Source organism: Pelophylax lessonae (genome assembly GCF_965119305.1).
Source record: "Pelophylax lessonae genome assembly, chromosome: 3".
NCBI classification, from domain to species: Eukaryota; Metazoa; Chordata; class Amphibia; order Anura; family Ranidae; genus Pelophylax; species Pelophylax lessonae.
The window spans coordinates 352261568-352287223 of record NC_138770.1 but is presented as its reverse complement, the minus strand read 5'-3'; the positions used below and the strand labels follow the sequence as shown (position 1 = coordinate 352287223).

The following is a 25656-nucleotide window of genomic DNA, read 5'->3' as shown; positions in this document are numbered from 1 at the left end:
GACACAATCATGAAGTGGAACAAAATTTATTGGATATTTCAAACTTTGTTAACAAATAAAAAACTGAAAAATTGGGCGTGCAAAATTATTCAGCCCCTTTACTTTCAGTGCAGCAAACTCTCTCCAGAAGTTCAGTTAGGATCTCTGAATGATCCAATGTTGACCTAAATAACTAATGATGATAAATAGAATCCACCTGTGTGTAATCAAGTCTCCGTTTAAATGCACCTGCACTGTGATAGTCTCAGAGGTCCGTTTAAAGCGCAGAGAGCATCATGAAGAACAAGGAACACACCAGGCCGGTCCGAGATACTGTTGTGGAGAAGTTTAAAGCCGGATTTGGATACAAAAAGATTTCCCAAGCTTTAAACATCCCAAGGAGCACTGTGCAAGCGATAATATTGAAATGGAAGGAGTATCAGACCACTGCAAATCTACGAAGACCTGGCCGTCCCTCTAAACTTTTAGCTCATACAAGGAGAAGACTGATCAGAGATGCAGCCAAGAGGCCCATAATCACTCTGGGTGAACTGCAGAGATCTACAGCTGAGGTGGGAGACTCTGTCCATAGGACAACAATCAGTCGTATACTGCACAAATCTGGCCTTTATGGAAGAGTGGCAAGAAGAAAGCCATTTCTTAAAGATATCCATAAAAAAGTGTCGTTTAAAGTTTGCCACAAGCCACCTGGGAGACACACCAAACATGTGGAAGAAGGTGCTCTGGTCAGATGAAACCAAAATCAAACTTTTTGGCAACAATGCAAAACGTTATGTTTGGCGTAAAAGCAACAAAGCTCATCACCCTCAACACAATACCCACTGTCAAACATGGTGGTGGCAGCATCATTGTTTGGGCCTGCTTTTCTTCAGCAGGGACAGGGAAGATGGTTAAAATTGATGGGAAGATGGATGGAGCCAAATACAGGACCATTCTGGAAGAAAACCTGATGGAGTCTGCAAAAGACCTGAGACTGGGACGGAGATTTGTCTTCCAACAAGACAATGATCCAAAACATAAAGCAAAATCTACAATGGAATGGTTCACAAATAAACATATCCGAGTGTTAGAATGGCCAAGTCAAAGTCCAGACCTGAATCCAATTGGGAATCTGTGGAAAGAACTGAAAACTGCTGTTCACAAACACGCTCCAACCCCACTGAGCTCGAGCTGTTTTGCAAGGAGGAATGGGCAAAAATTTCAGTCTCTCGATGTGCAAAACTGATAGAGACATACCCCAAGCGACTTACAGCTGTAATCGCACCAAAAGGTGGCTCTACAAAGTATTAACTTAAGGGGGCTGAATAATTTTGCACGCCCAATTTTTCACTTTTTTATTTGTTAAAAAAGTTTGAAATATCCAATAAATTTCGTTCCACTTCATGATTGTGTCCCACTTGTTGTTGATTCTTCACAAAAAAACTACAGTTTTATATCTTTATGTTTGAAACCTGAAATGTGGCAAAAGGTTGAAAAGTTCAAGGGGGCCGAATAATTTCGCAAGGCACTGTATATTGGATCATTTCAAATCAACTAGTTGTACTTCTTACCTATAGTGCACTACCAAAATCAGAAAGTAATTTTCATGCAATTTGCATAAATGTTTTTAACCATCTTAGGTTTTTTTCACAAAAGTAATGCCAATGATTTATTCAAACAAATATACAGTACATAGTAGGTCTATGAAAACTAGTGCAAATAAAGTGAGGTAGCAAAAGTTACAGCATACTATAAAATTACTATTATAGTAATATTTATTATCATTGATAACATTATTTACATATATCATCAGAATATTACACATCTTTACATTTTGACCACTTGACCTCCAGAAGGTTTTACACCTTTCACGACCAGAGCATTTTTGGCTATATTTTGGCTACTTTAACTGGCAGTTGCCATTTTAAATTGTCACAGAATAATCCATAATTATTTTTTTCTATATTTGTGACTTACATATCTGTTCCAGGCCAGTAAATTCTAATGGTTTTCACTCTCTTTAAATAGCATTTATATATACCAATCAGTATTTCTTTGCGAGTGACAAAGGCTTGTATTGCATATGAATTGAAAGTTGAAAAGTGTTTTTTTATCCTCTCTCTGTTTTGGATAGGTCATATCAATCCTGAAAAGATGACCTTCTTCCCTAAATTCTGATTTACTTCAGAATTGTACTCCTTTCAATTTCATCCAGAATATCTGGCACAAATAAAACATTATTTTATATCACTATTCCAAGAGACCTATATCACTATTCCAAGAGAACCTAGATAGCTTTTTCACACAATATAGACCCGGGACTTACTACCTCACAGCAAAACCTGGCTGCCTTTATCTTCCTAGCCACCAAACAAATTTTTGCTAAATGTTGGAGAAAGATTATAGTCAATTTGTTGGAAGTAAAAGAGCACATAGATTTTGTTTGGTAATGAGAAACTATCCAGTGTTCTTCCTGGCTCGTAATCCAACTTTCTCAGAATTTGCAAACCCTGGCTCTGTTATGTGCTCCCCTCTCTAAACTTTTTTAGCCTCAAGTATTTTTATTACCCCATCCTGCCTTACTCCCTGAGCCCTTGGGGGATTCCTGGCCCCATCCTTCCCACTCCCACCCTTTCTCCCCAAACCCCTCCTCCTTTATTCCATTACCCCAACAAGTCCCCACCTCCTCCCTTCTCCAATTCCCCCTTCTCACATATAGAGACATCCCCCCCCCCCAGTAACGCAAGCTATTACATCTTGCCACCACCATCTTCTTCAGGTTGAACTCTGACAACCCATTGTTTGATCCTGCTACTATATGGAAAGAGAAGATATTTAGGTCAATTTGTCCAGCTTAAATTTTAGTTGGCTTTCAAGCTGCCATGAAAAACTTGCCATTAGGAGATTTGAACTGATATTTAGGACAGCAAGAGATAAAGTAGGTGTGGGTAGGCAGATTTGACAACCAAAAGAAAAGTATTGTTACAAGCCAAAGTGGCTGAGTTACAAAAACTGTTGTTACTATGTAGACTATACGTATATGTAGCACATGTAGTAAATGTTGTTATTATGTATACTGTGTATGTATACTGTGCCTTTATGGGTCTTACCTTTCTGTATTCAACTATGAGACACAGGGGTTGACTTACTAAAACTGGAGAGTGCAAACTCTGGTGCAGCTGTGCATGGTAGCCAATCAGCTTCTAACTTCAGTTGTTTAAAGCGTAACTAAAAGCAAAACTATTTTTTTTTCAGTTTTAAACAGGGTGTGGATGGATTAGATCTCTCTTTTTTTTTTAGTTCAGTTTTTATTGATGTCTTATCTCCCATTAAGGAGATGCTCACTCTCTATTTTTCCTGTTTACCATTATCATTGAAAGTGAAAGTAAAGGAAAATCCCAAATTTGTGGTTGTCCCCAGAAAAGTAATAGTGGGGACTCTTCCAATGAGGACACTAGTTCTGATGACCTGAGGGTCCCCAAGAAATTCCTTTTGCTGGGATTTCTTCTCACTTCCTGTTTGGAGTATGGGACAGGAATTGAAGGAAAATCTCTGCAATGGGACAAAGATGGTGAAAACAAAAATTTGACAGGGGTTAAAACCCTTCCTTTCTCTATCCAAAATGTAAAAAATTTGTTTTGCCTAATGTTCCACTTTAAGCTTTGACGATAAAACTGGAAATACAATATTAACAAAAATAACCGCGCTAAACGATAAAACTAGAAAGCTGATTTTCATGCAGAGCTTCACCAGATTTTACACTCTCTAGTTTTTGTAAATCAACCCCACAGGGTCTGACTTGAAAAAAAAATGTAAATTGGAGCTTATAAGAAATCTGTTGCTCATAGCAACACATCAGATTCCTCGCCTGATTTAAAAGATGAAACCTAATTAGCCGCTATAAATAAATGTTCCAATTTTGCTCCAACTTTTGAAAACAGCCTTGCTGTATATAGCGGTTTTCTTATTATAAACAGGTTATGCTGATATTGCTAAGTAGTAGAACAATTCTCCTGCGCTCGAGTGAAATATGACGGAGGGAAGAGAGATACTTCAGACTTGGGTGGATAAAGCCTATGGTCTTGCTGCCCCCTCAGGATCAAGGGTATCTGGAACTGACTGGGAAAAATACAACAAAAAGAAAAGGGGTGCATCGACCTAGTGCATTACCACTAAAAACATTTATTAAAATATTAAAAAGTATACATTATACTCACAAAGCAGGTGTGAATGTAAACACATCAACATAATATACATAAAACCTCCAAGGTAGCCAAGGTAAGTGCTGAATGGCATGCAGTGTGCCGCATGGGGCTGCTGTGGCTAGGCTGACGTGTTTCAGGGGCGAGCCCCCTTCCTCAGAGCCAAAAAAGTTGCTGCTGACATATTATGTTGATGTGTGCACATGCACACCTGCTTTGTGAGTATAATGTATTCTTTGTAATATTTTAATAAATGTTTTTAGTGGTAATGCACTAGGTCGGTGTGCCCCTTTTCTTTTTGTTGTTTTTTTCCCTATGCTGATATTGCTGCCTGATTTCTGTGTGTTTTCAGTAATTAGGTCTATAATAACTTTTATGTAGTAGTGTGGAGATTCAGAGGGCCCTTTACACCAATGCTTCAGTAATGTGAATGGAAACCAGCAAACCAAAGTAATAAGGAAAAAGTTTTCTTAAACTGATAATTATTTTTGTATAACAGAAAAAGTTATTACAAAAAGATTTGTACCACATAGTAGGTTTTGACAAATAGCCAAATTTATGTCTGCATTATTTTGCTCCCAACATTCATGATGATACCAACCACTTCGAAAAAAAACGGTATTTGCAGAAATAATCAGTGATGGGCTCAAAATAATAGTTCAGAAAACATGAAGGGGAGGCTAGTATTTTGAAGGGACTTTATAATACAAATATAGAAGGCATATCAGCTATAAAAATTACATAATATAATATTACATTCACTCCTCTGAAAGAAAAGGACAGGATAGAGTGCTGCCATTGCTAATGCTAACCTCCTGCAAATTAGTTTCCCAACTGCCAAGCTTTCTAATTCACTGATTTGAATCAAGTATTTAGATCAGGGTCTGGCTTCACAGGCTGAGAACATTTTTCAGGTTACTGACTGAAGTATTAAAGCTAGAATCAGCTTGCTAGCCGGGTAACTACCCTTTTTAAAGGAGGTCAGCAATAAAAGCCTACATACTTCTATCATGGCATTTACTTTAAATAAGCTTGTGAGTAAAAATATAGAGTGGTTAATCTACTAATGGTTTATGGCATGTTCACTTTGCAAAGTGAATTCTCAATTTGAAAGGGGATTTACACTTATGTGATGTGCATTCGCATTCGCTTTTTAAACAAAATCACATGCAAAAAAAAAAAAAAGCAAAGTATTTTTTCTTGCACACAAGTGTATGATGAAAGTCAACAGAGCTTTAAATCATTAACTAGGCTGTGGGAAAATTCCCTTGCTATGAGAACAGAGTTTATGCCCTTGAGAAATCAACCCCAGAAGTTGCTATTCATTACTTGATCCTACAGGTACAACTTTCATGTGTGTCATCTGTCGTATTTCCTAATGATGATTCAACTATGATAATAGTTGGTCCTTTTCAGGGTTAGGGCTGATCTTTATATTGTCACATTGAGAAAATGGAACGGAGACCCTAACCTTGCATGCACCACTTTGCACCACCCTTTGTTGGCAGAGTCACAAGCTGAAGTGTGGCAGATCCCTGAGAATTTACAAACAGACAGATTTCTTTCCTGGAGTCATTTTCAAATATGTAAATATCTGTTTCAGCAAGATTATCATTGGCAATTAAGCGGCACACCCTCTAGGGTTAGGTAAAATTACTATGTAATCAAAAATAACAATAATTAATATCTCATTCATGAAATAAACAAAACAAGCTACAAAGGTCAAATTATGAAGTGAGCATTCCACATATAAGTGTAAATTGGCAATCCACATCCAAATTTAAATATTCAGATCTTCCATATTGTCGTATAAGTCCATAAAAAACTGTAACACCAAGATAGGAATTATAAGCTAAACAATACAAAGTTTTTTTAGTGGCCCAAATGGAGATACCACAAAAGATTATCAGGAGGTGGACCAGCAGAAATCAGACAGCTTTCTAAAGGCCCGTACACACGATAAGAAAATCTGTAGGGAAAATTTGTCCAACGACCGATCTGCCGATTTTCGGATTGTTAGTATGGTGCTTTCGACAGCCAACTCCGACTTTTCGGCTGACAAAATTCTGATGTGCAGGCTATAAAGTTTTTGTCTTCCGTAATACAACGTCCGATTTTCATCTCATTAGTACAGATTTCAATGATAAAAAATCTTAAGAGCAAGACTAGGCATGCTCAGAGAGAAAGAACACATACAAAGCAATCCAACACATGACATCACTTCTGAAGTAGAATTCTGTCGTACGGTAAAATACGTATGAAAATAACCTCTTCACTTTCCACATCAGACTAGCATGCCACAAAAAACGGACTACAGATCGTTCGATAATCTGATCGTGTGTACGGGGCTTAAGGGAGATACAGTATATATAATTTGATATGAAAAAGTTGTGGAAGAACTAAAGCAAAACAAACTTAAAATTATTCATAGGTGAGAATATACTTAAACACGTGTACTAGAACAATCAAAAAGGTGGCCATTAAAGTCTGAGATTTTTGTGATTTAACTAAAAAATGAAGCTGATTATGTCCTCGACTTGATTAAATAAATATTGTATGATTACTAAAGATAAACTTAATAAGGAGTGGTGTGTTTAATATTTATGAGAATGATTCAATGCATGCATTTATTTTTGTCTTAAATTTTTTAGAAGTGATTTATTGACAAGGACATCTTAAATTACAGCTTGTGCATGAATTTTTTTTCCCAGTGGATAAGAGTGGTAAAGACACAGAAGGACAACAATCACAAATTTGAACAGATGCTTAATTGTGTGTAAAAAGAAAGATCATTTCAGTTGTAATCGCGGATGCTTTATCTTTCACTAGTTTTTGTCTTGCCACTCTGAAGGAATGACATTTGTAATAATATGATATGAGCTCTTCTCTAATTTGCTTTTAAATTTGCTATCAAACTCACAGAATAAGGCAATCTCTGGAAATTACAATATATATATATATATATATATATATATATATAAAATGTTAAAATGATGCACCATTGGACATTTTTTAAAGATAAATGCTGTGGACTAGAATATACACACACTGTACATTTTTGTTAAAAAAGTCCAGCAAATGACTTTCAGTAGACGTGCTTATTAAGAGTATGATATGTAAAAAAAGTCAACTTCATGACTAGTCTTCTCTAGTAGGGATGATCAAACTTTTGAAAAGTTCGGTTCGACCAAAACACCCGAACTTCCCGAAAGTTCAGCCCGGATTTCAGAACCCCATTGAAATCAATGGGACCCGAACTTCTGTAATCAAAAAACACAAATTTGAAGCCCTAAAACCCAATAAATGCCCCTAAAAAGTGCCTAGGGTTCTGGGTCATGCCCCATGGACTATTAATCACACAAAAAAAAGTTCTTAAAAATTGTCGTTTTTGATAGAGAGCCAATTATTGAAAAAATGAGATTTCTTTGGATTTAGTGTCTGGGGGGGTCTAAAAAGTGTACCTCTGAAGTTTCAGCTCTGTAGCATGTCCAGAACCATAAAAAAAAAAGATCGTTTGTATTAGAATTACAGTAGAGCAGACATAGGGCTCCGCTATTTTCACACCTGGCCGTTTTTGTTGCAGGCTTTTTTATATGTGTGTGTATATATACCCCTATACAGAAGTTCAGATGTTATGCCTGCCTCCAAAGACGCCTAAAAAATGCCCAAAAAAAACGCCTGCAACAACACACCTGGGCGTTTTTGTTGCAGGCGTTTTTTTGGGCATTTTCTGGGCGTCTTTGGAGGCAGGCATAACATCTGAACTTCTGCATAGGGGTATATATACACACACACATGTATGTATTTATACACATACACACATATAGGTGTGATAGGAGCGGAGCCCTATGCCTGCAAATTATTTCATTAGCGCAGGGTTCTGCTACTTTCACACCTATATGTGTGTATGTGTATATATACATACATGTGTGTGTGTATATATACCCCTACACAGAAGTTTAGATGTCATGCCTGCCTCCAAAGACGTCCACAAAAAAGCCCAATAAAACGAATGAAACAAAAACGGCCAGGTGTAAAAGTAGCGGAGCCACTACCCTGCTCTATTGCAATTCTAATACAAACAATCTTTTTTCTATGGCGGTCACCCTGACATGGAAGAGTTTGGTCACCCTGCCATAGCAGTCAGAGTCAGTTCACCCTACACTACGGTTACCCTGACACTTAACACTTTCCCTACAGAAACTAGATTATTGAATCTAACTATAGTGGAAAATAGTACCCTAACTACACTAGATATCCCTTTCCTCACACTAATAATTGCTAAATTACACTTTTGAAGCAGGAGTAACAGAACTGCTTCCACTCTCTTCCACAGCCCTGTATTAAAGTGCTAGAGATTTGGCGGGGCTATCTTATATACTGGGGGGGCGTATTCACTAATGATTGGCCTCTGGACCCCCTAGTCACTCCAATCACATTCCTAGCATCCTCCTGCCCCCTCAATTGGCTTTTACTGATGGTTCTGGTCCAATCACGGGCTTTTAAAGCCCAGTTCCTGTCCCATTGCATTTTGGTCGGTTCTGGTTGCCGAATTCCGAACTATTTCAGCAAAAGGTTCGGAATTCAGCCGAATTTCGAACAGTCAATGTTCAGGTCGAACCGATGGTCGACCCAAACCGTTCGATCATCCCTATTCTCTAGTAGAAATTCTAGCTGTACACTCCCCTTGTCATAGAAAATTCAGCCTAATCAAAGTGTTTGCACATAGATATCTTTGTGAAATCTCCATAGCCCAAACAGAGAAAGATGGAGTGGAATGATCTGTATGGACATTTCAAACATAATTTTGCCATTTTCTATGAATACAGTGTCAAGTGAAATGTGGATTTGTTTTTTACAGCTTTAGGATTGTGATCTGTTTGATCTGTCACAGTCACACAAGCTCCCACATACTCTGGGGGTCATATTTGAATAGAACGGATTATATTGTACAGTAATTTAAATGAAAGCATAACATGTATTTATTATGAGTACTGTTTTTTTTTCTTATTTGTAATGATCAGGAAATATATACACACATATATATATATATATATATATATATATATATATATATATATATATGGTGCAAAATATACTAGTATATTTTCACGCGCCACTGGAAAAGGGTGAATAAGGTAAAAGTGCAATCTAATATTAATAAATAAATATGTGAGATAGCAGCTGCTGTATAAAAATAGTGAGGTAGTTGTGAGCAATTGGTCTATCCGACCAAACACAGCGCTTGCTTGGTGTTAAATCTAAGCCAACACTCTAGTGAATATAAAGTGCAATAGTTTTAATAGTGTTAACACTATTGCACTTTATATTTACTAGAGTGCTGGCTTAGATTTAACACCAAGCAAGCGCTGTATTTGGTCGGATAGACCAATTGCTCACAAATATATATATATATATTATACACACGCACACACACATATATATATATATATATATATATATATATATATATATATATATATATATATATATATAATAAGGTAAGGTAGGATAAGATTTCTACATTACAATCTAATGTTCCCACCACAATTATACAAGCACTCACAAATGTTAGAATTAAGACAATAGAATAATTTTAGATAAATGGTAAGAAGTGAAAACACGTGTCCTTATTTACTTGGTGAGACTAAATCACTTTAGACATGTGATTATAATTACATTGTAGATATAATTAAAAATACAGTGGAAATCATGCTGAAACCCTGACTTTTGATTTTCTTAGATTGTTTTTCTTGTGTATAATAATAAAAATGAACACACAACAACTAAGAATGATGCTAATTAAAAAGTACAACACATGTTTTAATGTTATTTTTTATTACAGGTATAGATCATTCAGATGATTTAAAGGAACATATTTCATCCACTGATGCAATAACCATTGGAACAGTTAAAACATTACCTGCTTATTTAGATTCAGATCTGTCAGTGTCCACTGCCCAAGAGATGGAATCTGCTTTTTTGACTGTTGCACCATCTGAACTTGCCACTGACTATGAAGCAATTAGTTCCATCACTGGTCCAGGAGTTATAGAAACACTTGAAGTAACTACACCAAAAAAATTGGAAGTGACTAGTTTGGAGGCACTAGACGTAGATGACGGAACAACTCGTGAAATTATAGCACAACCTGAATACACAACAACAGAAAAAATAAAAGTACTTGCAGACAGTACTTTAGAAGAAGCTGCAATTGCCAAAGACTTAAGGACAGAAACTTTGGAAGTGACCAAAGATGTTACAACAAAAGCTATGGAAGTACTTATAGGCACTGCTACAGAAGTAACTGCAGAACTCGAAAATGCTAGCTCAGAAGGAATTGTAGACCTTGAAGAAACTACTGCAGAAGTCATTACATTCTTTGATCAAATTACTCCAACCTCTTCAATTTCCTTATCAACAGATCAATCAGTGGTGCTAGAGAACTCTCAAGAATATGAAGATAAGAGCATCTCTACTACCCTGGATGATACTACCATTTTAACAGCTACTACTATGATAAGTTCTACTGTACAAGAATCCAGTTTTACAGAAACGTATAAAGAGGATGCTTCCACAGTCTCAGGAAATGGAGCACATGATATAGACACAGATATAATGAGCACAAGCATACTGAGCACCTATAAAGAGGATGCCTCCACAGTCTCGGAAATCGGAGCTTATGATATAGACACAGATATACTGAGCACAGAGGTAGAAGAAAGTAAAATGTCAACGTCAAGTCCAGATGTTCCCCCAAACTATACAGCAGCCTCTTCCTCCCTTCACCATTTAACTTCTACTACAGAAATTTCTACTGGTAGAGGAAAAGAACTTATTGTGTTTTTCAGCCTTAGGGTGACTAATATGCCATTTTCTGAAGACCTGTTCAATAAGAGTTCCCCAGAATACAAAACACTTGAACATCAGTTTCTGCACCTGGTGGGTACATGTTTATTATTGAAATCCAAACTGTATTCTTATACTATCAATGTTTTATATATGAGAGCAAAGTACTATATATACTGATATTTCATATTCTTCAGGGCTGATAATGTTAAGACATACATTACTCTTTACATTTGTCCACCCCTTCAGAGTATTAAAACATCATTGTAAGCCTGGCCATACATTATACAATTTCCTTGAACCTTTTTCTTTTAGATTTACCAAACAATAAATATGAGGTCAAACCTAAACACTTTAAATTTTTATGCAGTCTGGCAGCCCCTTGAACTACATACTTGAAGGTAAATTTAAAGGAGATTGAATAAGAAAAATGTATAATGTATGGCAAGCGTTAGTTTTAAAAAGCTTTTATAAAAGTTTTTAACATAATAACAAGAAAAGAGTAACAAAAGATTTTAACAGTTCAGAAACACGATAAGGTTTACAGCAGTAATGTGTGAAAAAGTTGGGAAAAATATTTAATTATATGAAATCATCTTAACCACTTTGCGACCGGCTCACGAGGATTTACTGCGGCACTCTGCCGCTTACAGGCAAAGCGACGTAGACCTACGTCGCTCACCCACAAACCTGTAGGGGGTAAGCGGGTGCCGCCGGCGCGCTCCCACCCCCGCTCGTTTCTTGGAGAGCCAGCGCGTGTGACCGGCGCTCCAATGGCCGCCGGCCACTCGCGTTCTCCTGCAGGAGAGGGAGAAAGACAGACGGCTGATGTAAACACAGCCGTCTGTCATTCTCCCTGAAGTAACCACAGAGGCTATGCGATCCTGCTATATAGGACCGAATGTCTCTGTGGTTACTTCACTAACCACACCCCCTGACAGTTAGAATCACGCCCCTAGGGACACACTTAACCCCTTGATCACCAATAAAGTTAACCTCTTCCCTGCCAGTGTCATTTTTACAGTAACAGTGCATCTTTATAGCACTGATTACTGTAGTAATGTTACTGGTACCCCCAAAAGTGTCAAAAATGTCAGTCAGGGGTCCGATCTGTCCCCTGCAATGTCGCAGTCCCGCAAAAAAAAATTGCAGATCGCACCATTACTAGTTAAAAAAAAAAACAATAAAAATGACATAAATCTTTCCCGTAGTAAGTAAACGCAATAGCTTTCACGCAAACCAATCAAAATACGCTTATTGCTATTTTTTTTATCAAAAATATGTAGCAGAAAACAAATTGGCCTAAAATGTAAAAAAAGTTTGATGTTTACATTTTTTTTGAGAATTTCATATAAAAAATTTAAAAAATATTGTTATTTTTTCAAGATTGTCGCTCTTTTTTTGTTTATAGTGCAAAAAAATATAAATTGCACAGGTGATCAAATACCACTAAAAGAAAGCTCTGTTTGTGGGGAAAAAAAAGGACGTCAATTTCATTTGGGTACAGTGCGCAATTGTCCGTTAAAGTCACACAGTGCCAAATCGTAAAATAGGGCCTGATCTTTGAGCAGCCAAATCCTCCGGGCTAAAGTGGTTAAAGGAGATTTCATTACTGTATAAACTGAGCAACTTGGGGTGGCCAACAATAGAAGCGTGTGATATACTGAGACACCCAAAAGAAGTTACCTCCGCGTGTGTCAGATTCAAGTTTACTAATGTATGGTCTCTGGCAATCACTGCCATTGTTCCAGCCTGTGCATCTTAAAAGTTGTATCACAATGCGATGGGCAATAACAGCATCCAGTTGGGGCCCCGGCCCCCCATGAATTCAGCACCTGAATAACGAGAAGGCAGCTCTCTGCAAATAAATTATGATGTTTTTTTTTCCCTGTGCTTGTTTTAGAGGAAAGGAGGTAAGGAAAAAAGAAATATGGATCAAAAGGAGGAAGCACTCATGCTTTTTTTTTTTTTTTTAATTAACATATTTTGTGAGCTGACAACTTTTATGTATAGATAACATTTTGTTGCGATTACAAGGACATGGTTCAGGGTTTGGGACATACTGGGAAATATTTATTCCAGGATATACACTATACAATAATGACAGAGAAAAAAAGAAAGAGGGGAAGTCTAACTACTATTTTTATGTTAAAAATACCAACAAGCTAACATTAACTAAAAAAAAAATAATAATAATAATATTTTAAACCCAAACCACCTACAAGCCAGAGAGGGATTATGATAACCTGTTCATTGATTAGATAACTCAAATGACAATTAAGTGAGAAGTATTTAGGTTTTTATAACTTCAACAAGCTGGACAAATTAATTGGAATTTTCAAACTGTGTGTACAAGCTGGAACAGAAACATGTTGGAGGCATTGAAAGGGGTTTAATAAATAGTTCAGACAGAGATCTTCTTCTAGACCTAGTACCGACAAATGAAAATTCACTGGGAGTTTAAATTGGGTCTAGTGATCACCAATGTCTTTGGTTTGATATTAGAACAAAACCTTAATTGCAGGAGTTTGTAATCAGTGGGCACTATTTAAGTGTAGCACCCTGGAGGCAACTGAATTATATGTCAGGCACATTAGTAAGAGCAAATGGAATTAAAAAACAATATGATTCACAAGGGAAATACATAAGATAATAAAGGAGAAAAATTTGCATATAGGACATACAAGGAAACTGAAAGTGAATCTGATAGTGACATATACCAAAATAGATAAAATGGGGCCAAACATTAGTAGTGTTGCTAAAGCACAGGAAGAAGAAATGGCTGCGAAGAAAGGAGACAACATTTCTGCCTCAGACTGGTCTCTCCTTCTGTCACAAGCCCTTAGTGTTGACATTATTGGGCAATGCAACATTTTTTTTTTTCATGCTAAGATCATTTTAGCAAAATAGAAAATAACTGTTGATCTTGCCAGAATCGCAGTGTCCCTTCATCCCCTATGTAATGAAGATGAAGAAAGGAAGATTGAATTCCAGCCACGGTGACAAACATAATAATCAATAGATTATCAGCGCAACCAACTAGTGAAAAAACCAAAGATAGTATTAACAATTGAAACAGCAAATTAATACTGGTGCAAATAAGTATACAAATATCAGTGCAATAATCCGGGTGACCTTTATTTGGACACTTATGGACTTTATTTTAGACTCTTTTGATATTTATTACACCATCAATATCACCTGTTTATATATTGATTAAGTATTTCTGGCGCAGCACTTTTATAGGTATTTGGGTGACAAACATGACTGACCCCCTCAAAAGACACAGTATAGATAGTGAGCGTAGCCACCCTACGACATTAAGTGTTATGCACAGGCTTAGCAGGTAAAAATAAAGGTAAAAAGCCTGATATAAGTAATGGAACCACTAAATCTAGGAACTGCTATTCTCCAATATATTCAATTTTTATTTTTAGGTTTCAATAGGTTTCAAAATTAAGACATTAAATATAACCAATCAAAAAAGTAAACTGTAGAAATGTACGCCACTCTTAAATTACGTTTAACTTATTTAAAACTTACAGTAAATACACAAATATATCGGTATTAGAAGAACACGGTAGCTCAAACAATATCTAACTGACATCGACAAACAAAAGCAATAATTGTCAAGTGTAAACAAACAATTATTTGTGTTCAAATAACGCACAGTGTTTCTTACAGCTGCTCCCGTATCTGCAGTCCAATCTCACTGGATTTAAAAACCTTGAAATCCTCAACTTCAAGAAAGGGAGCGTGATTGTTAACAGCAAACTGAAATTTGCTAAACCATTGCCCTATAATGTTACCAAGGCCGTCCATTGCATTTTAGAAGAGTTTTGCAATCATGCAGCTCAACTACTCAATTTGCAGATAGACAGCTATTCTCTGGACATCGAACAAGGTAAGAAATTAATACAGGAACATAGCATGTTTAAAATATTTCCAATAAGAAAACAACTTGTATTTCTGAACATACTAGTACAATGTGAAATATTTCATGTGTGGTGTGAGGAAAGATCAGGAACATTCTGCTCTTCAGTGCCATCCAATTCAACACTAAATGATTCAACACAGCATGGAGATCCATTTCCAGGTTGGTTCAGGCAGTTCTACATATACATCCCAGGACTCTTCACTCTAAACTCAGAGGAAATGAAAAAAAAACACCCTTGCTCTGGAGCTCCTGCGCCACTGCAAGGGCTAAATGCTCGTTTTTGTTTAGGGTACCGGTAAAAAGCATGTTTGCTTACCCTATTCCTTGCTCCTGCAGGCTCTTTCTACCATATGACTGACACCCCACAGCCTCTTTTCTTTGATGCTCTAGCTGGCGATTGCAACTGTGATGCCATCACTTACAATGTGGGACCATCATTCCCGTATTCTAAGTGAGGACACTATGAGCTCTTCCACAAGCCAGAGCTTTGGTGGAACAAAGTGAGTTTCTGCTGCTTAGGAAGAGATGAGGTAAGCAAAAATGCTTTTCACCTTTCAGAAGGAGCTTCGCTGCAAGTGAAGTCATTTTCATATTTCCATTCAGCTTTATGCCTTGCTTCTTGTAAAACTAAACAGACAAATATTAAACTTTATTATATGCTGCACAGTATACAGTTGTACTGTCCATTTCTGGTAGTAAACATGAAACATTCCTATAAAAAATGTCACTATAAAAAACACTAACATACCTTAGATCACTGAATGTTTACTGCTTCCACAATGACTGACTACAGCAGTAGTGATAAAGCATTAGCGCTGTTATGTAATTTTTCAAGCTGCCCTTCAGTCAACCCACCATTTTGAGAGATGCAAAAATCTCAAACAGCATCACCAGTGACAGGGGCACAGATTGGGATATTAAGCTGGGGTAGGGGATTATGATACTGGCGGTTGATTTTCGGTTGCAGGACTGAGGTTGAACATTTGCAGTGGATTTAAGGCTGCTTGACCAGGGGGATTATAATACTAGCTGCGAAGATTAGGCTGCCGAACTGGTGGTGGGAGATTATAATGTTGGTGGTTGATTTTAGGTTTGCTGGATAGGGGTTTGGGAGGTTAAAATGTTTGTGTCCCCTAAAAGACTGCTAAACCAAGGGTGGGGGATTATAATGCTGGATGTGGACATTAGGCTGCTGGACTGGTGTTAGGGGATTATGATAACGGTGGTTGATTTTAGATTGCTGGGGATTTTTGCTGTTGGACCATGGGGTGGAGGGTTCTGATAATGGAAAAAGAGATTAGGCTGATGGACTGATGGTAGGGGGTTATGAGGCTGGTGGTGGAGATTAGGCTGCTGGACTGGGGGTGTGGGGTTCTAATTCGGGTGGCACACATTAGGCTGCCTCACCAGGTTGGGGGGGGGGGGGTTAAAATGCTGGAGTTGGAGATTGGACTGCTGGATTATAGGGAGAGGGTGGGTTAATATGCTGGTGGTGGAGATAGGCTGCACTATTAGGAGTGGAGGGTTATTTTGCTGCCCGTGAATATTAGACTGATGGATTGGTGTTGGGGGTTATGATGCTAGTGGCAGTAGTTCGGGATTAAGGGGAAACAAGTAGTGAGAAAATCATGTAGTTGGAGGGGCAGTGACATGTGCTGGTGGTGGGATTATCATGCTGGTTGTGGAGATTATACTGATGGACAGAGGATATTATACAGATGGATTAGTGATAGTAAGATGTCCAGCATCATGAAGACTCTTTAGGGTACAAAGACTCCTCAAACTGAATTATTTGCCTCCTACTGTTTTTCAGTTCAGGTTTGTATCTGATTAGTGGTCGTGAATCAATATAAATCAGTTCTACTGTAAATGTCTCATTGTGAACGTCTACTCTACTTCACCCTTTCTGTCTTAACTTACTGACTTTGACAGACAGGTCATGTCATGTGAAAAAAAAAACTACATAGAGCCCGATATGTATTTTGCTATGTAACCATGCTTATTATATCATTTACATATTTAGGCTCCAACAACAAATTGCCACAAAAAGCACTGTCAGTACACACTTCTAAAATCCCCACAGAGTGAGAACTATTTCCCCAGTGACTAGTTATTTGGCAATCTTTTACTATGCACAAACTGCTCCTCTAGTCAACTTCACACAGAGCACTATGGATGTGTAGCTAGATAACTATTTATTTTCTGGCCATGTAATCCATCAAAACTACAATTACTGTATATCTCTTGAGCTTTGCTTTTTATCTTTCTTGTTTAATTTTACCTCAAGCTGTTCTATAAATTGAATAGTAAGGAGCCTGTGCATATATGGGATTTTAAAGCACTAATATGCTTTTCAGATTCTATTGATGCTGTGCGATAACAGATACTAAGAAAAATAATTTTGTAGAAACACAGTATAGTTATGGTTCAATAAGCTATTTCTGTATCGTAGGACAAAACAATAAAATCACCGGACAGCTATTTGCAAGAATCGTAAATACACTGATAAACATGGGCAGTTTTTACCTACTTTAAAAATGAAAATGTTTTATACAGTGTGTATAAAGCATAATACAGCATGTGTTCTTGATGCCTGTTCTAATAAACAAGGTTGATTGCCACAACATAATTTACCATGGTAATGACTCCTTTTTCTGAGCCATGCTTTTTTTTGGCCAGTTGATCTCCTATTAGTATTTTTATCATTTCTGCTCATAATAATATTATACTTTTAAATATACTTTAAAACTATACTCATTTACACCATATTAAATGAATAGACGTAACTCCTTGATTTTTCAAGGGATGTAATTTGTTTTCTTTTTGTTGTACTGTGAAAAAAAATCTTTTCTATTGCAGTAAAGGGTTTTAAAAATATAGATATACAGTAAATACTTTGTGTGTATATGTCATGATGAGGGGTCAGGCTCAAAGACCAGTTACTATAGCATTAGCCAAACTACCACCGACAAGCAGGATAGGTACACAGGCAGTCACCCTGGTGAATTATTATTATTTTAGCGCCAACAGTTTATGCAGCAATCAAGGAACAAGCCAAGGGTTGATAACAAGTGGTAGCAAAATATGGATGGCAGCAGAGAAGACAAGAGCTGGCCTGGAGAGAGCACAAAAAGCACTACTCCCTTGGGAGCTGCTGGTTACGGGTTCCCCTGGGTTACCATTAGCAACAGCAGGACAGTTCAACATTTTCAAAGTGATTTTGGCTCAGTCAGGAAACAGTCTAGGAGCTTTGGTTTTTGTGTTTTTATTGAGAACTTGGATGGGAAAAGGGAATGAGTGGGATACTCCAACTTATATATCTATGCACAATTAGCTGGGAACGACTGAATAATGCTGAGTGTAGCTAGGCCGCTGCTTCACCTTGTCAGTAGCAGTGAAGTAGTAAAAAAAGAAATGTCTGAGGTAAACTGTACTGTACTGCAGAACAATCTTCAGGGCCCTTCCTGGCACCCCCTTTGTTCCTATTCTTCAGGGTCAACTAGATGGCACCCCCTTCACTGTTACACTTCCTTTGTGAGCTAGCTCCTTGATCCCCATGACTTCACTGGAGTGGTCCCCCTTCCTGGGCAGACCCTTAGGTAAACCTCCTGGTACTCACGGACACTGTTTTTCCCAAGAGACTCTGCCAGCAGCTCCACTGTCAGCAATCACACAGTTTACAGGTCAGAAGTATGTCTGTGGTATAATACAGGTTAAAGAATTTAAAAGTCATAAATATGTCTGGTGTATGCACTCTGCAGCATGTTCAATGTAGAGTGCCCTTACATTGGTGGTCAGTAGGGATAAGTTGCACATACCTGGGTTCGGTTCAGGGAGGTTTGGTGAACATTATAGAAGCCTGGGTTCTGTGACACCGTTGATCAAATATTGTCATGAACACGTTTGGTCAATGACATCTCCTAGGAGACCCCGCCTATTTATTTATACTTAGCTGTCATCCACCAAAGCTGTTATTCACATGTGAGCAGTCATCGGGAGAGGATTATGTCTGCAGTCAGCTGTTTTATATTGATATTCGGCAGGTGGATCGGCATCATTCTTCATAATTGTTTGATCTGCATTGCTGAACTACATGATTGAAGGTGGATTACCACCATGGAACTTTTTTTTTTTTTTTTTTTTTTTAAAGGACATATATATATATATATATATATATATATTGTTAAGCTCATGCTGAAAGTGATAAAAGTCCAATGTTTGGATGAAAGACAGAACAAGCAAAGTTGGGTCTGAACCTGTTTTCGGACCCAGAAACTCAAGTGCCCCCTTCACATTGTTCATTAATGTAAGCATCATCAGTAAAGAATTTCCCCGTTTTACTTATGGTCAGTGGAGAAGAGTCAACTTACTGTATATTCAGGTAATTGTAATGCCTCTTCACATGGGTGTGTAGATGTCCCCCTCTTCCAGTAGTGGTTAGTAGATAAATGCCCAAAAGTCATTCTCCTGCCCTCAAATAGTGAACCCTGAGGTGTATATAGTGTAGGAATTCTTTCTTAGCGCCTGTGACCTTGCTGCCCCCTCAAGACACTGGGTATCCTTATAGACTGCAAAACTACAACAACAAGAGAGGGGCGCACCAACCTGGCACATTACCACAATAAATTATATTTTGAAAATAAAATAACAGTCGTTATACTCACAAACGCAAGATATAAGTATGCATGTCTTAAGAAGTGGAACCAATTGCCTTCAGAACTGCTTTGGTCTACCAGTAATATGGGAAGAACAGGAGGCGTCTGCGGTTTGGCTGACACATTTTTAGGCTTTCTTGGCTCTGAGAAAGAGGGTTTGCCCTTAAACCGCGTCAGCCAAACCACAGGCACCTCCTGTTCTTCCCATATTACTGGTAGAATGCAACAGTTCTGAAGGTGATTGGTTTTACTTTGTTAAGACATGCATATTTATATCATGCGTTTGTAAGTGTAATGAAAAATTTATAGTGGTAAATGAAAAATTTATAGTGGTAATGCGCTAGGTCGGTGCGCCCCTCTCTTGCTGTTGTTGTTGTTTTGCCAGGTGGTGTTGAAGGAGTTGGAAACTTGGCTGTGTGCGGCATGTGTGCTACGAATGGACAAAAATCTGAAGCTGGACGCTGCTAACCCTGGGACAGAACGCCTGCCAAGCTGTACCCACTAAAGAATAGCTTAAAAACTATAAGAGAGCAGAAAAGAGTAAAGACAGTCTCAAGACACAAGTCCAGAGGACACAGGAGGAAATAGTAAAGCAAGTGAAGCAAAAAAAAAAAAAAATGAGAAGACCCAGCTGCTGGAGAGTGATGCCCAAAGAGTGAGGTAGACACAAAACAGGACCCTCCTCTCCAATGAAGAAAATAGCAGACTTGGAACCTGGAGAGTCACTTGGCTATAGACTAAGGGACCGGACTACCCTAGAGATTTGTGCTGGCGATCACCAGTCTTGCATCATCCCTGGATATCTGGTTGTTGTGGTGGATTTGCATAGGAGAACTCATCTTTATTCATTTGTCACCCCAGAAGGGAAAAGCACAACTGACCTACCTGTTGATTCAGGGGTCTTTGTGTGAGGTGAGCTGTTATTGTTGCCTGTGGTGGAGGATTGGCACCTTAATCACCTGCAAGATTTTATTTAGAAGCACTGACATCACTCTCTGGGATCTTGTGTGTTCTTCATTATCTTAATTTATTATCCTGAGTCCATTCATTAGTTGATTTATGCTAGCGCTGCACTGTTTACTTATTATTGGACTTATGCTAGGACTTGATAATGTGACCCTGAGTGTACATCTGCTTTTAGATTTTGATTTATTTTAGGTTAGTTTTGCACTGATTGTTTCTTGTGCATTTGTAGAAATCATAGATGTCGATGGTTATTGGAAAAAAAAAGGCTACACTGCTCCCACACTGCTCTGACTCTGAAGAGTGATGTCAGAGCCAGAGCTAAGCAGGTATTTGCATAGATCAGCCCTACATTGCTTTCCAGCCAGCTAGGTGTGGCAAAACCAGGGGCACCAAGCAGAAATACCCAGGACATGTGCCCCAGGTGGTGGGGTTTAGTAACACTTCAATCTCACAGAAAAATTTAAGTTGAATGTGACTAACCACTATTTGCTATACTATGACCAGGATAAATTCACAGACACATAATTTCTAAGATTTTTCAAAATAATAAGCTTCATGATCCTTAACCATGAGGTCTTGTCCTTGTTACATAGAGCTGGAGCGTTACAGCCCGATAAGAAATTTTGTAAAAGGAAAAAAAAGTTTTACTAGTAGGCACTGGCAGTTTTTTTTAAATGAATATTCAGCATAATAGAAAGTACAAAGATAAGATAATTGTCTAGACTATGGTATTTTCTGTCACTCTGGATGGATGTGAAGGCTAGACAAGACAGGAAATGTATTGATGCTTTCAAATTTTGGTGTTGGCAAAGAGTTCTAAGAATACCATGGAGAGCAAGAAAAACAAACACATTAACATTTCAGCAAATCAAGCCCAACCTTTTAATAGAACCTCAGATAACTAGACTGAAGCTGTCTTATTTTGGACATACTATGAGAAAACACAGCTCAATAGAAATTACATTTATAGTTGGAAAAGTTAATTGTAAAATATGGAGAGAACAAACAGCAATCTCCCCCCCCCCCCATCTCTATAAATATAATATTATATATTTCACACATATAGAAGAAAATACATTAAAATCTACAGTGTCTTGCAACATAAAAAAAGCATATTTTCACAGGATGTACATCTCAGATATAAAAAGTAACGTGCTTAGTAATTTGCATCCTTCATATATGTCCTTTACTTCTCTCCCACATATTGTTTCTGTTAAATAGGACTATGCTGATTAAGATTATCTTTCCATTTTAAAAGGAATTTTTAGCATTTTTAAATGTTTATTAACATGGCAAGCTTCATGTAAATCCTTTAAATATATGTCTTAAATGTTTTATTACGATTTATAGTTTCTCTCTCACAATATAGATATAGAGGACTAGCAATATTGTACATTACATATACACATTGTGCTTCCTAAAGACCAGGCCTAATCTGACACATTTTGCTTACAAGTAAAAACCTGTATTTTTTTACTAGACAATTACTTAGAACCCCCAAACATTTGATCTATATTTTTAGCAAAGGCCCTAGAAAAAAAAATGGCGGTTATTACATTTTTTTTTATGTCCCACGGTATTTGCACAGCAGTTTTTAAAAAGCAGTTTTTTGGGGGGGAAAAAAAACAATATACAGTGCCTTGCGAAAGTATTCGGCCCCCTTGAACTTTGCGACCTTTTGCCACATTTCAGGCTTCAAACATAAAGATATAAAACTGTAATTTTTTGTGAAGAATCAACAACAAGTGGGACACAATCATGAAGTGGAATGAAATTTATTGGATATTTCAAACTTTGTTAACAAATAAAAAACTGAAAAATTGAACGTGCAAAATTATTCAGCCCCTTTAATTTCAGTGCAGCAAACTCTCTCCAGAAGTTCAGTGAGGATCTCTGAATGATCCAATGTTGACCTAAATGACTAATGATGATAAATAGAATCCACATGTGTGTAATCAAGTCTCCGTATAAATGCACCTGCACTGTGATAGTCTCAGGGGTCCGTTTAAAGCGCAAAGAGCATCATGAAAAACAAGGAACACACCAGGCAGGTCCGATATAATGTTGTGGAGAAGTTTAAAGCTGGATTTGGATACAAAAAGATTTCCCAAGCTTTAAACATCCCAAGGAGCACTGTGCAAGCGATAATATTGAAATGGAAGGAGTATCAGACCACTGCAAATCGAAGACGAAGACCTGGCCGTCCCTCTAAACTTTCAGCTCATACAAGGAGAAGACTGATCAGAGATGCAGCCAAGAGGCCCATGATCACTCTGGATGAACTGCAGAGATCTACAGCTGAGGTGGGAGACTCTGTCCATAGGACAACAATCAGTCGTATACTGAACAAATCTGGCCTTTATGGAAGAGTGGCAAGAAGAAAGCCATTTCTTAAAGATATCCATAAAAAGTGTTGTTTAAAGTTTGCCACAAGCCACCTGGGAGACACACCAAACATGTGGAAGAAGGTGCTCTGGTCAGATGAAACCAAAATCGAACTTTTTGGCAACAATGCAAAACGTTATGTTTGGCATAAAAGCAACACAGCTCATCACCCTCAACACACCATGCCCACTGTCAAACATGGTGGTGGCAGCATCATGGTTTGGGCCTGCTTTTCTTCAGCAGGGACAGGGAAGATGGTTAAAATTGATGGGAAGATGGTTGGAGCCAAATACAGGACCATTCTGGAAGAAAACCTGATGGAGTCTGCAAAAGACCTGAGACTGGGACAGAGATTTGTCTTCCAACAAGACAATGATCCAAAACATAAAGCAAAATCTACAATGGAATGGTTCACAAATAAACATACCCAGGTGCTAGAATGGCCAAGTCAAAGTCCAGACCTGAATCCAATCGAGAATCTGCGGAAAGAACTGAAAACTGCTGTTCACAAACGCTCTCCATCCAACCTCACTGAGCTCAAGCTGTTTTGCAAGGAGGAATGTGCAAAAATTTCAGTCTCTCGATGTGCAAAACTGATAGAGACATACCCTAAGCGACTTACAGCTGTAATTGCAGCATAAGGTGGCTCTACAAAGTATTAACTTAAGGGGGCTGAATAATTTTGCACGCCTAATTTTTCATTTTTTTATTTGTTAAAAAAGTTTGAAATATCCAATAAATTTCGTTCCACTTCATGATTGTGTCCCACTTGTTGATTCTTCACAAAAAAATACAGTTTTATATCTTTATGTTTGAAGCCTGAAATGTGGCAAAAGGTCGCAAAGTTCAAGGGGGCAGAATACTTTTGCAAGGCACTGTAGATATAGAGGACTAGCAAAATTGTACATTACATATACACACTGTGCTTCCTAAAGACCAGGCCTAATCTGACACATTTTGCTTACAAGTAAAATTGGATTTTTTGTAAGAACTTACCGTAAAATCCTTTTCTCTTAAGCTCATTGACAGACGCAGTCCTCTTTGATTAATATCAGTAGGGTTATGCTGCCCCCTACAGGAGTAGGACACTAGGCAGGAAAAACGTTCTGGCCACACCTTAGGGGCAGTCCCAGAGGGTATATCCTCTCTCTCCCTGCTACAGGATGTCAGTTATTTCACAAAGCAGTGTCAGAGAATTTAACCCAACCCAACTCAAAATAGGTATTGCGTCTGTCAATGAGATTAAGAGAAAAGGATTTTACGGTAAGTTCTTACAAAAAAATCCAATTTTCTCTGTCGCTCATTGACAGACGCAGTCCTCTTTGATTAATATCAGTAGGGACGTCCCAAAGCAGTGCCACAAATGAGGGGTGGGATAACGGAAATCAAAATCCAATCCAGAAGGCCCAACCGGTGCCAACCAGAAGTCTTAAAGGCTCATCAGACAAAAGGATGAGACTCAACTGAAAACCCAACAGAAAAAAACCCTCGAGGTAGACCACCAGTCTCCTCAAACAGCGGCCTGCAGAACCTTGCGGCCAAAAGAGGCATCCGCCGATGCCAGCACATCAACTTTGTAAAATTTTGTAAAGGTATGAACCGACGACCAGGTAGCCGCCTTGCAAACCTGAACCACTGACGCCTGATGGCGGAAGGCCAAGGAAGCACTAAGCGCCCGAGTGGAGTGCGCCTTAACAGGGAACGGAGGAACCCGACCCTTAATAGAATAAGCCTGTACCACCGTCTGTCTGATCCATCTAGAGATAGTCGCGGCAGACACAGGCAACCCCTTTCTAGGGCCATCCGTGATCACAAAAGGTGAATCCGTCTCACGGAAAGATTCCGTAGTAGTCAAGTACACCCTGATCGCCCGAACTACATACAAGGAGTGTAACGCAAACTCCCGAGGATGACTGGGCTTAGGACACAGGGAAGGTAATACAATATCTTCATTTAGATGGAAATCTGAAACCACCTTAGGAAGGAAGGATGGATTCGGACGAAGAACCACCTTATCCCTATGAACCACCAGATATGGGGAATGACAGGACAATGCGGCCAGTTCTGACACCCTGCGTGCAAACGTGATAGCCACCAAAAAGGCCACCTTCTGGGATAAGGTAAGCAAGGGAATCTCCCTAATATTTTCAAAGGGAAGTTTCTGAAGAACTGACAACACCAAATTAAGATCCCAGGGCGGCAAGGGCGCGCGCACCGGCGGAGCCAGGTGCCGCACCCCCTGGATGAAACTCCACACCAAGGAATGATTAGCCAGAGGCCTCTGAAAGAAGATTGCTAACGCTGAAACCTGACCCTTGATAGTGCTCAAGGACAGTTTCTGCTCAACCCCCTTTTGCAGAAAAGCCAATATACGGGCCACCGAGTAGGAACGTGGAGGAAACCCAAGGGATTCACACCACGCGATGTAGGACTTCCATGTGCGATGATAGACTTTTCTGGAAGTCGCTTTCCTTGCTTTAATTAGAGTAGGAATAACTGAAGCTGACAACCCCTTGTCCTTCAGCACCTGGGTCTCAACAGCCAGGCCGTTAAAGCCAGCGATCGTAAAGCAGGATGGAAGATCGGTCCCTGAGACAGCAGATCCTCCCTGAGAGGAAGTCGCCAAGGAACGTCTGCGACCAGCCTGACCAGGTCGGCGTACCAGGCCCGACGAGGCCAGTCC

At 38.6% G+C, this 25656-nt stretch overlaps 1 protein-coding gene across 1 annotated transcript in view; it reads left to right on the top strand.

Annotated features, from left to right (window-relative positions):
* Positions 1–25656, top strand: part of IMPG1 (interphotoreceptor matrix proteoglycan 1) — a 348223-nt gene that overhangs the window by 264414 nt on the left and 58153 nt on the right. The window contains exons 13-14 of the mRNA XM_082249671.1: positions 10027–11123; positions 14715–14934. Of these exons, the coding sequence (XP_082105797.1) occupies positions 10027–11123; positions 14715–14934 (1317 nt within the window). The remainder of the gene's footprint in view (positions 1–10026; positions 11124–14714; positions 14935–25656) is intronic.